This window comes from Haliaeetus leucocephalus, unplaced genomic scaffold (genome assembly GCF_000737465.1).
Source record: "Haliaeetus leucocephalus isolate CR32 unplaced genomic scaffold, Haliaeetus_leucocephalus-4.0 Scaffold130, whole genome shotgun sequence".
Classification (NCBI taxonomy): domain Eukaryota; kingdom Metazoa; phylum Chordata; class Aves; order Accipitriformes; family Accipitridae; genus Haliaeetus; species Haliaeetus leucocephalus.
Genome location: NW_010972566.1, coordinates 1,174,427 through 1,191,722, shown reverse-complemented (window position 1 = coordinate 1,191,722; position 17,296 = coordinate 1,174,427). Strand labels below are relative to the sequence as shown.

The 17,296-nt window shown below is 40.3% G+C and overlaps 1 protein-coding gene across 2 annotated transcripts in view; it reads left to right on the top strand.

The window, feature by feature from the left end:
- Positions 1–15,972, top strand: part of HSF2 (heat shock transcription factor 2) — a 17,231-nt gene extending 1,259 nt beyond the window's left edge. Inside the window, exons 2-13 of one of the 2 annotated variants that reach the window (XM_010585843.1) lie at positions 2,564–2,672; positions 2,892–3,019; positions 3,826–3,950; positions 7,567–7,642; positions 8,820–8,881; positions 8,985–9,069; positions 9,951–10,099; positions 11,388–11,657; positions 12,187–12,292; positions 13,892–13,945; positions 14,568–14,652; positions 15,026–15,972. In XM_010585843.1, coding sequence (XP_010584145.1) covers positions 2,564–2,672; positions 2,892–3,019; positions 3,826–3,950; positions 7,567–7,642; positions 8,820–8,881; positions 8,985–9,069; positions 9,951–10,099; positions 11,388–11,657; positions 12,187–12,292; positions 13,892–13,945; positions 14,568–14,652; positions 15,026–15,315 — 1,539 coding nt within the window. In that variant the 3' untranslated portion in view covers positions 15,316–15,972. The remainder of the gene's footprint in view (positions 1–2,563; positions 2,673–2,891; positions 3,020–3,825; positions 3,951–7,566; positions 7,643–8,819; positions 8,882–8,984; positions 9,070–9,950; positions 10,100–11,387; positions 11,658–12,186; positions 12,293–13,891; positions 13,946–14,567; positions 14,653–15,025) is intronic. The other variant, XM_010585844.1, reaches the window with a different exon arrangement.
- Positions 15,973–17,296: the final 1,324 nt, after the last annotated feature.

Genomic DNA, 17,296 nt, shown 5'->3' with positions numbered 1-17,296 from the left:
GTGCTGTGCCTCTGGTAACCGAAGTCCTTGTCCTGGGAACTGCCGGTTAAAGGTGTGCAGTGGCCGTGTTGGTTTACATCTACTTTGATTGGGTTTTTTTTTAAAAAAAAAATGGAAAACCGGCGTTGGGTGTCGTTTCATCTTGAATCCTTTATATTCAAATGCAGGCTGTTGTAGTGAATAATGAGGAATCGTTATCAGAGGACAAACTTTATAAATACTTAAAATACTGGAAGGCAGGAAGTAACCACCTTCTTACAATGTAATGAAGGGCTGGCACGTTAACTTCAGTAAGCGTCGCTAACTCCTGTGATAAATGCAGGGGGTCTTAATAATTTAATTTTCTCTATATCTTAGATGTTTTAAAAATATATTTTAAAATTCCTGCTCTCAAACTGTATTGGCCTCTTCACATGGTGTTGAGGTGGCAGCTCTCAGCTGATTCAATTTTAAATGCTCAAGCGATGATCAAATGTCGTCTTAAAGATTTTCTTGATAATGAGTTACCAGTAACTTCAGCCAAAACTTCCTGAAGCAGGGAGCAAGTAGATTCGGCAGATTACAGCAGCTTTCCTACTAATTTTTTTAGTTTTTACTTTTTTTGTGGAAGAGAAATATGAAGGGCTATGTGAAGACTCAGATGTTATGTTGTCTCGCTTAAGAAGTGCCATTTTTGCCACCTTACGCTTTTAATGGAGACTTTCCAAATTCATCGCTTATGTTTATCTCGTAAGCACGCCAAGGCTATTATTAAGTATCCTTGTATTATTTTACTAATTAAAAATAAAGGCTAATTGTTTGAGATCCTGCAAGGCTGTTTGTGGAAGGAAGATCCACTGATCACCGTTGATGTTATCAGCATTCAGCAGTTCTTGTGTGGGGGAAGGTATTGGGATCACTTGGTACACAAGGGTTGACATCTTTTAAAACTATGCTATGTCAATATTATGGGGTACAGAAAGCATACCAAGTGTAACAGGAGGAAGAGTACAGTTACTGTAATGTTTCACTTCCCTCCTATACAAATCCATATCCTTACACTGTAAGGATAAACACCATCTGAAACCAGACAGCCAAATTTTGACTCCCTGCATACATACCTCAGCGAAGCCATGGGTACATGGTGTCCGAGGAAACGCGTACAGGGAGTGCCAAGTGAAGTCCTTGGGAGATTGCTGTATGCTGCAGTCAGTAATGCTAGGACTTGAAAATGGTATTTAGCTATGTAGTAATGCTCCGGTGAGTTCAGGTCAGGCCTTATCATCTGTACAGCTTTGCTGTAAACGACTGGCAGAGCAACAAGAACTAGTAGATGTGTTTCCCAGATTTTTCTGCGCTAGGCCTGAACAATGTCAAAGTGACAATAAAGTGAGGTGCCGCATGAAAGCTGTCTGTTGGCGTCACAGGTCGCTGTAGTGCTGCTTGTTTGAGTACCTTCAGCTGGTGAGTTTCATTAATGCATTGTCTACAATGATCTGTTCCTGCCCTTTCCTTTGCTTCCCCTTTCCCTTCCACTGACTGATTCTCAGCAGGAGGTAGGTAGGCATTGCTGGGAAGTTTTCATCTTCTACCCTCCTCTCAGTCTTAAGCTTCTAACTCTTCCACTGGTGAGCCATTTATAAATCCTGTTTCTGACAATCCTTGCTAGTTTGTCAGAAACAGGTTCTTGGGCAAGGATCTTCATGTGGTCTCATGGTTGGTTCTTCAAGCTTCTTGGGATCATAGAACTGCTGGCATTTGGGGGTAAGAAATAAACACGACTTGTTGAACTAAAGGGCTTCTAAGAAGATGCAGTATCAGTGTTGACGTTTGTCCAAGATGATAGGCTTCTCATTAAATACAGTGTGAGAGTACTGTGGATGTACAGACAAAACCTAAACCATTTTGAAGTAGCTAATTTGGATTCTGCCAGTTGCTTGTCCTTTAGTTAATGGAGCACAGTCACTGAAGAACAAAGAGCTGAGCCTTCTATTTTAGTCAAAGCCTGGGGATGAAATAAAAGATCAGTCCTCCCTCACAATTGGCATCCCAGGAGGAGGATGTTGCCTTGGGTGGTTACCTTTTTGGTAACTCCAAAACCCAGTGGACACCCTCAGCTCTTTGACAGCTCCATCCGCTCTACAAGTCCTATCAAACTAATCATGCTTTTATACTGGAACGCAGAAGGGGCTCTCGGCTGGTTGTTGGGTTTATTTCCCTTGCACAGTCTCTTTCTTTGTTAGCTTCCTTCCCAATACTTTGAAGCTACATAGGAAATCAGTAGTATTGTCCTGTAGTGAAACTGTGGTAATTGTTGTTGTTAAACAATTCATTTCTTGAGGAAGCACTGAGTAACCATAGAGGTGTTGCCCTTCAGATATGGATAGCGATGTAAATTGATGATACTCTGTTGCTTTGCCACCGTGGAGCTTGTACACTTTTTGTTGTGGAAAATTGTAGGCAAGCAGATCGGTTACATACTGCATGCACAAAGGAAACATTCCTATCTGGTGATTAATTCTAAAAGCCCAGCGTGTTTCCTGCAATGGTCTTTAAGTAGCTTAATGTGTCTCTTTCATTTTAGAATGGCCAGAGTTTCTTGGTGTTGGATGAACAGAGATTCGCAAAAGAGATTCTTCCCAAGTACTTCAAGCACAACAACATGGCAAGCTTTGTCAGACAGTTAAACATGTGTAAGTTCTTGGGTTTTTGCTTTCTAACATAGTTCTAGATCCTGTACGTGTTTAGTTATAGACAATGTCCATTGAGCAGTGGCCCTGTGTTCTCTGCAACTAGGATACTTTCTCATCCTCGAAACTGGTAACAGGATAGTTGGAACAGCATAGCTTGAATTTCTTAATGTGGGTTTTGAGAGTTTGGTGGTTGTTTTTTTTTCTTTTTTTTTTTTAAAGATGGCTTCCGTAAAGTTGTTCATGTTGAATCTGGGATTGTCAAACTGGAGCGAGATGGTCCCGTAGAGTTTCAGCACCCATATTTTAAGCAGGGCCGGGAGGACTTGTTGGAACACATTAAAAGGAAGGTTAGTGAAAACTCAGTATGTGGAAAACCTGTACTAGTAAGTATGAATGAATAGCAAAGTTCATGTCAAGTTTAATTGCAGGATTGCAAATGCAAGTAAGTTTGGAGTTTGGGGAAGCAAACTGCACTGCTCTTGTATATATCTTGACTTGTTTAAAGATATTTTAGGGGATTTGACTAGGCTCCTTTATCTAACCTGCTTTGCTGGTATAGTAAGTTTCACAGGTGGCAAAAATGAGTGAGTTATGCAAATATGACACTTTGCAAATGGGTACTAGAAGAAGTGCAGAGTGTGCTTTGACTTTACCATCAGCAATATAACAGTCTGCTTGGTTTATGTAGCTTGTTTCGGAAGAAAGCTACTGTAAGCATTAAACTTTCCACCAAAGAGAACAGGCAGCAAACCTATAAACGTGTTTGTTATGCCACTAAATGTGATTCTGAAATGTGCTCTGCTGTTACTGTGAGTCAGGTGAATACAGATATTGAATAGAAATGTGGCAAGTTAAACTGGTGAGAGGGATGTACTTAATAACATTGGGTTACTGTGAAGCAGTGATGAAGTAGAGCACTTAGGAGAATGCCTGAAGAATATGAATGTACACAAATGTTTCTAACAACTAAAGCTTATGTGATAACAGCTGTAAGAGGAAATTTCTATGTGTTTTTTATTCGATGCTTGGTTTATTATTAGCTTAAAGGCATAGTTTGTCAGCACTAGAAGAAAATACACTTGATCACCAAAAGAAAATAATAGTTAACAATGAGTAAAGGAAAGTGTTGTTTCTGGATTCTAATCTTTTAAAGGTTTCTTCTTCAAGACCTGAAGAAAACAAGATACGTCAGGAAGATATCTCCAAAATAATAAGTAGTGCTCAAAAGGTGCAAATTAAACAAGAGACTATTGAATCTCGATTGTCTGCTTTGAAGAGGTAAGTTGCTCCATCAGCACCTGATCCCTAAAATTGAGTAATTCTGATAATAGTTATTGGACAAAGACCTAATTTTAGGTGTCTCTTGATTTCCTATTGCCTAACTTGAAATACTGCTTTAGGAAAATAAATTTCAATAAAAGAATTACATTAAGAATTGAATATTCTGATATGGCTAAAAATAATAGGCAATGTTGGTGTTTGAAGAACTGTCTTGTAGTGGGCAATTAAATAACGCCTTTAATAATAGTTCCAAGACAGTGCTGAGGCTGAATATTCAACTCGGCTCTTAGCATAAAGTATGCTGGTTTACGTCTTCAAGTTTGATGTAGTTACTGCATTTAGTTTGAGGCGGAGTTTGGTTTGTGCAAATTGCTTATAATACTTTCTTACTACAATTAATGTCTATGCTCATTGCTTTTTATTTTCCTGTTGTTGTCGTCTTCATTTCCCTACTGCTAAAAATTGCCGAAGAGCTAATGCATATGAAAATCTGTTTAGAAATCTAATTTGGAAATTCCTTAGTTTCCTCGGTGACAGAGGTACAGCATCTAAAATCCAAATGTAAATAGAGTATTTTTAGAATTGCATTATTACCTAGTTAGTAATTACGATTTATTCTCAACAATGAGAGATGTGTTTCACAAATTACTGAATCCTTTAGAGTATGTAGATACAGACAGGATATACGAGCATAAGCTCATGCACTGTAAGTCACAGCACCTCAGCAGTAACTCTGTCTCAGGACTCCTTATGTTGAGAATGTACCTCTGTGGCAGAGGCCACTGATTAGTTCAAGTTTTAAGAAGCAAATGCTGTCATTTCTAGTCTTTGGTTCTAATTACTTGAGTGGTAGAACATTCAGAGGCAAACTTACTTTGTCTAATAAGAAGAGTCTTAATTAGAATCTAGCCAGTCTAGAGTAAAGATGTTCATATTCACTTTTTTCAAATCATAGACGAATTTGGGTTGGAAAGAACCTCAGAACACTGTCAGGTCTAAACCCCTGCCTGGAGCAGGGCTGACTTTGGCTGAAAGGATGTCTAGTTGCTAATGACCTGACAGTTCGTAGAGATGAGAAGATAGAATGGTTGGTCTTTGACATCCATATTGTTGTCGCATGAGTTTAAAATGATTAAGGTGGAAACCGGAGCTAAATCAGAAGACCTAGTCTTACAAAACATGTTAATAAAGCTGGTGAGAGAATTGAGAAAGTTCAGAATCTCTGATCTCAGTTGTTAAATTTGTGATGGAACTGTACTCTTAAATTGTATGTGGGACATAGAAGCAGTCTGAGGAGTAAGTAACAAGCTTCATCACACTGCATATAAACAGCTGTTTCTGAAAGCTTAGCTTAAGGTTTCGTAAAAACCCAAACACCAGTGAAAATATAAAGAAAGACTTGTGGGTCGAGACAAGGACCAGGAGGGATCAGTCACCACTTATGGTCACGGGCAAAAAACAGAGTTGGGCGGGGGGGGGGGAGGTGTCAATTTAACTTACTACCAATCAGATCAAAACAAGAATACTGAGAAGTAAAAACCAAACCTTAGAACCCCTTTCCCCAACCCTGCGTTCTTCCTGGGCTTAACTTTACTCCCAAATTCTCTACCTACCCTCCCCCAGTGGCGCAGGGGGACAGGGAGTGGGGGCTGGGGTCAGTTCGTCACACCTTGTCTCTGCCACTCCTTCCTCCTTAGGGGGAGGAATCCTCACTATTCCCCTGCTCCACTGTGGGGTCCCTCCCATGGGAGACGGCCCTTCACAAACTTCTCCAACGTGAGTCCTTCCACAGGCTGCAGTCCTTCAGGCACAGACTGCTCCAGTGCAGGCTTTCCCATGGAGTCACTGCCATCCTGGGGGGCCTCCCCTCCGTGGGCTGGGGGGGGACAGCCTGCGTCTCACCACGAGCTGTGGGGGCATCCCCTCCTGCCTTCTTCACTGACCTCAGTATCTGCAGAGGGGTTCCTCTCACATTCCAATCCCCCAACTCACTGCAGGTTCCCCTCCTTAAATCTGTTCTCCCAGAGGCGCTACCGCCATCACTGAGGGGCTCAGCCTCGGCCAGAGGTGGGTCCGGCTTGGAGCCGGGGAAGCTTCTAGCAGCTTCTCACAGGAGCCAGCCCTGCAGCCCCTGCCCCACGACCAAAACCCTGCCACACAAACCCAGAACAGTTATCTACCTCTTAATATGCTTTATGATGTTGGAAACAACGAGGTTCATGGATATGGTAGCAATGGCCACTTTACAGCAGTTTTTATACTGTCTCAGTAACTGAACTTCTGTGAGTACCAGAACAACCAGGGTTTGTAGGATGGCAGTGTTTCATGAAAGCTGCCATCTCTGCTGTGCTCCTATTTTTTAGCACCTAACATTAGCTCCCTTTACTGGAACTAATAGAGGCAACTGTTAGGTTGACCTACAGCTGCATGTATTACTTGAGAGCTTGTTCTGTAAAGATGCTTTCAAGATGGATGTACTATTGCTGACAGGTGGCTTGCATCTAGCAAGAGGTGTGTGAGGGAGGACAAACAGGCTTGATATAAATGAACAGCTCTGTTTTTTACTGGTGAGAGGAAACTACATCTTATGCTGTTTGGTCCTTTGCTGCTACCAGAAACCAGTTGTATGCTTGATTTTTTTTTTTTTTTTTTTTTTTTTTAATTCCTTAGGATTTAATTACTAGAAGGAAGAGGAGAAGGTAACTTTGTTATAGGAAAGGAAATAAAACAGTTAATTTTTAAATGCTGAATGTATGTGCAATAAGTATGGCCAAATTTGATTCTGGTTTTTGTGTTATTTTTTTAAGGGGGCGGGAAATTCTCTGCAGGCTATTTGTTGTGTTTGGGTCTCCATTTTGTAATTATTTGCCAAGGCTGCTAAATGTGTGACTTTTTTTTCTCTCTCCCCCACCCACCCAGTCTAAAAACACATTTCAAAGAGCTTTAATGAAGCCAACTAATCTTTAACAAAAGTGATTAATTATCATGGTTTAACCCCAGCCAGCAACTAAGCACCATGCAGCTGCTCACTCGCTCCTCCCCCCTCCCAGTGGGATGGCGAAGAGAACTGAAAAAAAGAAGTAAAATTCATGGGTTGACATAAGAACAGTTTAGTAACTAAAGTAAAATAAAATAGTATAATAATAATAATTGTAATGAAAAGGAATAAATAAAAAAAGAAGGACAACATCCAAGAAAAGACAAGTGATACACAGTGCAATTGATCACCACCTGCTGACAGACGCCTGAGCAGCGATCCGCCCCTCTCGGCCAACTCCCCGCAGTGTATATACTGAGCGTGACTCCTATGGTATGGAATATCCCTTTGGCTAGTTCAGGTCAGTGATCCTGGCCATGTTCCCTTCCAGCTTCCTGTGTACCTGCTTGCTGGCAGAGCATGGGAAACTGGAAAATCCTGAACTTAGGATAAGCACTACTTAGCAACAACTAAAACATCAGTGTGTTATCAACATTGTTCTCACGCTAAATCCAAAACCCACTGTACCAGTTACTAAGAAGAAAATTAACTCTATCTCAGCTGAAACCAGGACATTAATGTACATATTTTAAAACTTAGTTTTAGTCTGACTTTTAAATCATCCTTTTCAAACAGGGAGAATGAATCCCTTTGGAGGGAAGTGGCAGAACTGAGAGCAAAACACTTGCAACAACAGCAAGTTATTCGGAAGGTAAGGCTTCATTCAAGTGTCTTATGTGAATGAGCGAGTGCTTATGAATGAGGACTACTGTGCCACATGTTACCTTGCTTTGTCCTCACTTTTTTTTTTTTACTGTGTGAAATGTCTTTTTAATAGAAAAAACAACAGGGTGGTGTATGGTGAATAAATCTTTGTGAAACAAACATTCAGTGTATTTCACCACATAAGCAGAAGATAAGGCCAAACTCTTGTAAATGTTTTCAAAGAAAGAGGTTCAAGAACATTGTACATCATTCATTAAGGTACCCTTAAAATGGTCCATCCATTTTTTATTACTTCAGGAACCTGATGACTAATACTCTGTGTTGGATGATCTCAGGAGAAACTTTCTCACTGCAAGAATTACAAAGTTCTGTATTGGAAATTCACTACTGTCCCACTTAACTGACCCACTGACTGTATATTTCTGAAGTTATCGGAAGGATAGATTATTGAGTGGAACCCACTGATAATATGTTAACTTAGCTTGGTTTAACAGCTAGATTTATGATCTACCAAAACTGATGTAAATGCAGAGTTTATAGATTTTATTTTTTTATGTATCAGAAATAGCAACACTGAAAGCAGCCTTGTAGCAGAGACTCCTACTGCTTGGTTTTTTTCAGTTTGTTCAAGGCAGATACAATACATTTACTCCTTAAATTAAAACTGTAAGGGAAGAAAGTCCAACATTTCAAAAGGAAAGGCAGCTGATGAATACTGTTAAATGCAGATGTCACTTTTTCTGAATCTGTCAAAAATATCTTTCACCAGAACCAGTATTTACAGGTACAGGTTATGTACAGAGTCAACATCCCTGTGTGCCTTCTGTTATAGCTTATTAGAATTCTTGTAATAGTTTGAGTTACTGGATGTTTTTCTGTGTACTGTATGATATAGTGTAAAAGTCTACTCTTACTGCCAGCTATGTGAAAAGCCCTTTCCTAGACAACTGAATAGCTATTCTTTTTAGATATTACCAGCAGTGTTTTCTATTCTACCATGATTTTCTGAACAATTCTATATGAGATTTACTAAGCAAAAATAAGTGTTCTGCTGTTTACGTGTAGATTTTATTATTGAAGTCTTCTGCTATAAGGTATCTTGGTACTCTGAGAGAAACAATTATGGAGTAGAGCGACTAACAATAGTGTTCTTTTCCTTATAGATTGTACAATTCATCGTTACCTTGGTGCAGAATAACCAACTAGTGAGCCTAAAACGCAAGAGGTAAATATGGCCTTGAAGACTTGCTGGCCAGTCAATATACTGACATGTTTTGTTGACTAAAACCAAAGAATTAGTTTTGAGATGGCTTTTATTTCTGATTTAGGCCTCTACTTCTGAACACTAATGGACCTCCAAAGTCGAATGTATTTCAACAAATTGTGAAAGAACCAGCTGACAGTAACCACCATGTAAGTCTTCTGTTATGTGTACTCTTTGTTATGATGAAGGAAGGAGTAGAGGGGGGCAGACAGATCAAGTAGTTTGTCATATGGGGAATAAAACACAGCTGTGTACGTAGAGCTATTAACTTTTAGAAGTGATATGCCATGTTGTGTTTCCTTCAGAAGACAAGTGTGTTGATTGATAATCACCATTCACTTTTCAATATAAGCATGTATAAGCCAGTTACCTGTGTATTAAATACAGCTTGATGTGATCCTACTGAAAGCAGTTTGCTTTTAATAGCAGTGCTGTTAGAAATAGCACATGAATGTTGTGTTATCTCTAGGAGTTAGGCACCCCTAGCCCCATACAGGGACAAGCACCCAGCGTGCTCCTCTACAAGGCAGCGTCCAACCCAGCAAAATCGTGTCAAGTTGCCATGCTGTTTGAATGTGTCATGCCACTGAAAGTTATTTTCTGCTGTCCAAGTAATGGTTGGTGGGGGAATCATTAGAATGAGTGCTGTAACATGGTACGAGAATTAATAGCTTTATAACAAAGTACTATTTAAACAGCAGTCACTCTTTTACTATTTTTAGTTCTTGTGTAGTCCTTTTGTCACAGCTTTTTTGTTGATTTTGCTGACAGTGCTAGTATATTTTTATTTCTATGCCTGTAGTATTTGCCAAACATTTTTTTTCTGTAGCTGCTCTTCTCCAGCTTGTTCATTTATTTGTACATTTTTTCTATTAAATGTAGATCAATACAAACAGCTTGTAATCTCTGAGGTGTAGGAAGGCTCTTACACCTCTCTAGAATTGAAGCCTTGTAAGATACAATGATAACTGTCAGAATGCTGAAGCTCCTTGTCCTTCTGTCCCCTGATTCTTTTTAAAATAATTCTCAGGTACCTCTCAACAGAAATGAGGGCTTAAAACAAAGGGAACAGATTTCAGATGACATCATTATTTATGATGTCACTGAGGATGTGGGTGATGAAGAAAATCTTCCCATTACACCAGAAGCAAATGAAGATACCACTTCAGATTCTTCCAAGTAAGAAGTCTCTAGAAGTCTATGTAGATAATTGGCTTTCAGTGTTGTATAATATGCAATAATTCAGATGTCTTAGACAATTTTTTTAATGAAGCGGTCAGAATTATTCAGTACTCCTGCACATATAGAAGCTTCATCTGTGAATTCACACTAGGTTCTGATTTATTGACCTCTGGATTTGTTCCAAATAGTTAAATGGCTGTTGGAGTTTTAATGTGCTGAGGATAGAAACTAGGGAGAAGTACTCAGTATTATTGCACTCTTGTTAAATACACTACTTGTGCAAAGACAGAGTGAGTGATGTCATCTTACTTTTGGTTATAAATATGGACAGGAATGACTTCCCTTGTTTTTACAGATTTTTATGGAGAATAATTTGCATGTGGTGTTTGTTGAGTGTTGGTGTGGTCTTTGAACTTTAAGCCAGTTAATTTCAGTGGATTTTTTTTCAGTCCCAAGTGTTTTGTGACTATGTTCCTTCCTGTCTGTACTATAGAAGTAGTTCATCTTTCAGCCCTGAGCAGTTGAAACTTGGTCCAGGGATTGAGATGCAACTCTCTTCCTGAGTTTCATTCCATTGATAGGGCCTGTATTACACCTCAAGGAATAAAACATAGATATTTCTAGCTTATACTTGAACTAGTACCATTGTTCTCGTTCAGATGAATGTCTGGGAATGCATTCTCTGATAGAAAAGCTTCATGAAGATAAGGCTGTGATAGAGAGGCAGCACAACTAACAGCTACTAAGGGTTAAGAAAACCAGAATATGGATGAAATCAAATTATTTGAGACCCTTTCTTGGTTTTTAGGTTGCCTTCCTGGTATACATAACAAAGTTAAATAACTACAACGCTGTCAACAGAGATAGTTTGTTATGGATGCTCCAGAGTTGATTCTGTTCAACAGGAAAAATGCAAAATGTATATTGTCTGTCTAGTTTGATGACCTGCTATGCTTTGGTCCACTTTGTACATACTTTACATTTATATGCAAGCTTATAGTTGTTCTAATGCAAGAAATATCAGTGTTCACGTATCTTTTTAGTTGTTGCTGTTGTGCTAGACCACAATAACGTCTGCTAGCTGAGCTGCATTAACTGTATTGAGCATTGCAGCACCATATCAATGGAAAATAAAACATTTAGAGTATCTTGCTGTGTTTTGTATTAAAAAGCAGTAGGAAAGTTTATAGTAGCTTGACTAAAATGAGAACTAACTAAACCTGTGGAATAGTACCAGTTCAAATGAGTGTATAAAATGCTGTAATTCATTTGTCTCCTATTAAAGCTGTAGCCATTCTCCTGATATTGTAATTGTGGAAGATGATAACGAAGAAGAATATGCCCCTGTAATCCAAGGGGATAAAATCACAGAATCAGTTGCTGTCCCAGTTGGTGATCCCATCGGCCCTGTCGGTGACAGTACAAGCCCACTCATGTCAAGTGCTGTACAGCTGAATAACCAGTCCACTTTGACTGCAGAAGATCCGGTCTCAATGATGGATTCCATACTCAATGAGAATGGAGTAATTTCACAGAATATAAATCTTCTTGGAAAGTGAGTAGCCCAGTCTTTTGGGTTTTTTTCAAGTATTGGAACTGATTGTTTGACTGAAGTAAAAAGAACTGAATAATAGTTTCTATTGAGAACTTTAAATTTATAGGTCACCTTTATTCTAGACAATTTCTAAAGAGCCTTCTATTTTAAGTATTTTAAGCTTGGCCTCTGATTTTTTCCACTGTGAAGCAAGTGAGTCAGGGTGCATAATCTGACAGTGTAATGTTGTGGATATCGTTGCTTAAGCTGTCATGATTTATCTGTGTAGCTCCTGCAGGTGGATGAGGCTCATTAGGGTTCCCTGGATGCAAGAATTGCATCTCTGCTGATGTCATGTCATAGTGTTACATTGATGTGATATCTGTTTCGGAGCATTTTTTTCCAGAGGTTGTTTCTAATGAAAACCTTAGTTCATTCTTGTTCTGGTGAAGATTTTTAGATGCACGTAGTACATCTGCATAGAGCTTAATTGTGGATTTCTCCACCTTTTGTTAAGGGATACAGTAATAAAATACTGTTTGTCTTCTAGGGTTGAACTTCTGGATTATCTTGACAGTATTGACTGCAGTTTAGAGGACTTCCAAGCTATGTTATCAGGACGACAGTTCAGCATAGATCCAGATCTCCTGGTTGATGTAATTTTCACTGTTTATTTTAAGTATTTTTGGTAATACGCTACAGAAGATATCTGTGTGGGTTGTTACTGTTTAAAATAGATTTAAAACACAACAGACTTTTTTTTCTTTCTTTCCTTTAAAAAAGGAAAGTTATAAATATTTGTGAATGTTTTTCTGGGGCAGTGGTATAATTCTCAGTGCTACACCACTGCTCAAGCGAATGCTTAAGTTGTTGATTGAAGAATGGCTTTCTTAATGAAATAATGCTTATATTTGTTGTTACATGAACTCAGACACCAATTAGATTAATACTGTTTTTTTCTAATAGCCCAGCACGTCATCTGTGGTCATCTCAATGAACTGGGGTTAAAAAGGTTCTTGGCATTTATTTTACAAGTTTCCCTGACATTTCAGGTTATTTCTTAAGATCATGTGTATGTTCTCAATTTCTCTTCAGATCTATGTCGAGTAGAGTGGTCTAGGTTGGAAGGGACCTGTGCAGGTCATCTAGTCCAGCCCCTTGCTCAAAGCAGGGCCAGCTTGAAAGTTGGATCATGTTGCTCGGGACCTTGTTGACTCAAATTCTGAAATCTCCAAAGATGGGGGATTCCACAGCCTCTCTGGTGCCTGTTCCAGTGCTTGACTCTTCTTTGTTAAGAATTCCCTTATGTCAGTCACAGTTTTCCTGCTGCAGCTTGTAGCTTTTGCCTCTTGTCCTTTGTCCACCTCTGTGGTGTTTGCCTTCTCCGCAACAACACCTCTTTAGAAGCAGTGGAAGAGTGCAGTTATCCTCCCTTGTCTGCCCTCTCCAGACAAGACTAGCCAAGCTCCCTCAGCCTCTTGTACGTCCTAAGCCCCCAAACGTCTGTGGCTCTCCAGACACCCTCTAGTTTGAACGCTCTCATGCTGGGAAGCCTAAAACTGGACGCTTTTCCCCAGGTGGCCTCAGGTGCTGTGTGGAGAAATGATTGCTTCCAGTGACCTCCTGGCTGTGCTTTGCCCGTAGCAGAGTGTGCCTCCCTGTAGCAAGGCCATGCTGCTGGCTGGTGGTAGAGTGTTGTCTACTGTGACTCCCAGGTCCCTCTCTGAGGAGCTGCTCCCTCTCCGTGCGTTCCCTAACCTGGGCCAGTGCGTGAGGTTATTGTGTCCTAAATGCGTGTGGCTGTTGAACCGGACGGAGTGCCAGTCAGCCTCTTCCACCTTGCTGAGATCCCTCTTAACAGCAGCTCTGCTCTCCCACGTACTGATGACTCCTTCTAGTTTGGTGTCACTTGCAAACTTGATCGGGGTGTGTTCTTCCTTACTGTACCCAGAATTCTCTGTGCAGCAACATAAGAAGGAATCATTTTAAGACTGCAGCAAACCATGTTAGTCTTAAGTTAGACGTAATGCAGTTGTTTCCTTTGTGACTGAGGTTTGTGGAATTCCAAACCTTTACACTCCAAAGCTAGGTTTTCTTTGCAGAAGTGGTAACTACCTGTCAATAAACTCTAATCCTGATAGAGGGTGAAAACATGGAAGTACAGGGATAATTCTCTCACAGGCAGATGTGATGTTCTGGTATTCTTAATAGCAACATCGAGATACCTAAAACTTGATGTGTTTTGTCTTATTCAGCTTTTTACAAGCTCCGTGCAGATGAATCCCACAGATCATATCACTAATACCAAAGTAAGTCTTAAATCCATTGCTCAATGTACACAGTAGTGAGAGATGCAAACTTTATTCATCCTTTACTGTTTTCTTTTCTGGTGTAATAGCACTTTTTTCATGCTCTGGCTTTGAAGACTTCCATGCGAGTAGAAAGGCTGCAGCTGAATTCATCCTGTTTGTTAGGTTTTAAACAGAAAAGGGGAAAGCACACCAATTAATTATGTCCTTTAAAATTCATATTACATTAAGGCCGATACCTGTACATTGTACCAGTCTCTTGACTTTTGTGTCCCCTAAGATTTTAGTACTTGCAAACATGGTGCACACGTTGTCAGAATGGTTTCATCTGTATTGTCTGGTGGGAAAAGAAACACAAGAATAAGCAGCAGAGCAAAGATCTAGCACTTTGAACTTGTCCTGTTCATTCATGAGCACTGCATTTGGTTCTTGCTTGAGTCAGTCTGTGTCTCCATTTCATGTTTTTTCAGCCAGGGTCTGTTAGTGTGGGTAACTGATACCACTGCATCCCTTCACAAATAAAAATTTGATTTATTTTTTTTTTAATAGTTGGTCAGCTGTGTTCTGGTGGCATTGGAAAAGGCTTTAAGCATGTGTTTTAAGATTTTGCTTTTGTTTCCAGATGGAGACAAAGGGAATAGAAACTACCAAGAACAATGCTGGTCCAGCGGCTTCACAGGAAACACAAGTTTTTAAGCCCAAATCAGGTTAGTTGTAGTGCTTTGTTGAAACAGTTTAACAAGCCTTGTTCTAAAAACCATCTTAGTTATTTGCTCTTTGTCTGGTTTTGTGTCATGCTAATAAGTAAATAACCAAAAGAAAATACTTGACTGCGTTTGCCTTTCAGGTTTTTGGCACTGCACCAGGTGCAGAGAAACTGATGTTTTTGCAGGAGAATCTGAACAAACAATGTTACGCGTGAATGTAACAATTCTTCAATCACTCATTTAAAACAAACAGCTATAATGTTTTTTATTAACTATTCTTTAAATAAATTCTGTGGGTTGGATTGTGTTTTTTCCGTCTGCATGTAGAAAGGCCTGAGAACTGATGATGTTCTGGGAATTTTTTTCCCCCTAGATAAGCAGCTCATCCAGTACACTGCGTTTCCACTCCTTGCATTCCTCGATGGGAACCCAGGCTCCATCCTCGAGAGCGGGAGCTTCGTGGCTGAAACTCCTTCCTCTGTTGACAAACCCCTGGAAGTGGACGAGCTCCTGGAGAGCAGCCTGGATCCCGAGCCCACCCAGAGCAAGCTGGTGCGGCTGGAGCCGCTGACAGAGGCGGAAGCGAGCGAAGCCACGCTGTTCTATCTATGTGAACTTGCCCCAGCACCCATGGACACAGACATGCCGTTCTTGGATAACTAACGTAACGGGGACTCTGTATATAGTCATGAAGATGAACTATTTATTTAGAATATTGTTTGGTATATGAGTTTTTTGTAAATCACTGTTTTACGTAACCAGATAATGTGGAATCTAAAATACCTTTCCTATGCTACTCCCTACAAGCAGTCGTTTTAACTGCGTGGTGAGACAAGCTGTTAGGCAGGGTGGGCAATACCGAGTGGGACTGTTCGTGTAACAGTTACTGCTGTCAGATACTTGGTATTACACATATCGCTACGTACCCCAGGTAATGGAACACTTGTTAATAGTAAGCTCTGATTTATGATTTCTTATACTTCTGGTCTTACATATGATGACGTAAACTAGTAGTGTATGGTTAGGGAGCACTGACTTTCTGTATCTTCGGTTTTTTCTATTTTTTACAACATTTTGTTTAACAAACATGAGGCTTTTTTGGGGTGGGGGGGACCAGGACCTGATGTAGGCTTTTTTTTTCCCTGCTTGAACTGGGAACAAAGTGCCTGTACCTTGCTCAATCTTGGTTCTGCCTTACTTTCACTTCAGTGGAAGTGCTCACACATAGCACAAACTTGGGGAAAAAAGTTCTTTACAGCCACCAGGCCCCTCGACTGCATGAGTGCTTTTAACTTGGACCATCTACTCTGATAAAATAAATGTTACTTAAGTGTGATACTTGTTAAGAGTTGTCCCTTATTCCCTGTGCCTGGTGGGCAAGGATCCAACAGCCTGTATTTTTCATGCCTGAGTAGCTGCGCAAGCAGCTCTGCTTCTGTGCATGTTTATTGCAAACTAGTTTGGAGGTAATGAAACTTGAAGGTTTATTTATAAGCCTCCAAAACAAGTGGCTAATGCAGCAAACCATGTTGTCCTTTAATAGCACACAAGGGAATATCTTCTCCTTTGTTTTCTTACTGAAAACTGCAGCAGATGCCTGTAGCTTTCCTTCTCCTGGATGAGCTCTGCCCCTACTCAAAAGGTGCCTTTCTATTATTGTTTTTACTGAAATGTTCCTGTTTATTCAGGTGAACATGCTGTAGCTGTAGCAGTAGGGTTACTGCCACACCAGGTGAAGGTGCAGCTGACACACTTTAAATCGTCTCACCCTGAGCTGATTCAATATAAACAAATGGTAAGGTAAGCTGTAACTGAAGATAAAAGCATTCTTCCCTCTCTGTCCTCAAAGCTGTAGCTGGGGAGTTCTAAGAAGCTGCAGTGTGCAAGGTGTTCCAATGATGGGACAAACTGGATTTTAGTAACTTCACACATACAGCAGGAAAAACACCTTCCACAACTCTGGCACTGCATTCAAAATCAACTGGTTTTTTTTGTAAAGGCATAGTCTGGCCACTTGTACAAGGAGCTGAATCCATAGACACAGCTGTCCATTCATCTTCCCAATTCAGCAACTAGTCATTTCTTACAGGACTCGGGAACTGCTGTGTTAAAACTGGTGTTCAGGTATTTCACCCAAACTTAAGCACAGGTGCAGTACAAGGTGGCAGCAGCAGTTCCTGAAGGAGTGCAGTTCATGTTTTCAGAGAGCTGGTCGCAAAGGGCAGAGGGAAGAGAACTGTCCGAAAACTTCCTGCAGGGGTTACGTGCGGTCTTCCATGGAGCCAGGAACCCCCTGCCTGCCTTGCAGTGGTGCACATGCTACTTCTCAGACAGCAAGCGCTATGAAACATCCCAGGAGCGGAAGATGAGCTGCAATATCAAACCCGATGCTACCCACGTGGGGCAGTAGTACAACACACCAGAAGTCATGGCACATCTTCATCCAAATTTATTTATTAGTAAGGTAATAACATGTTCCAAATTATTACAAGCCTTTACTAATCCTTCCATTACCATCTCAAGTTTGACTGACATGTCAGGCTTCTGCAGTAAATGTCAGGGTTTAGGTGCAGAATTAAAATAAAAGCTTAGAGAATAATTAGCAACAGGATAAACACCACAGTAACAGATCAGCCTGACATCT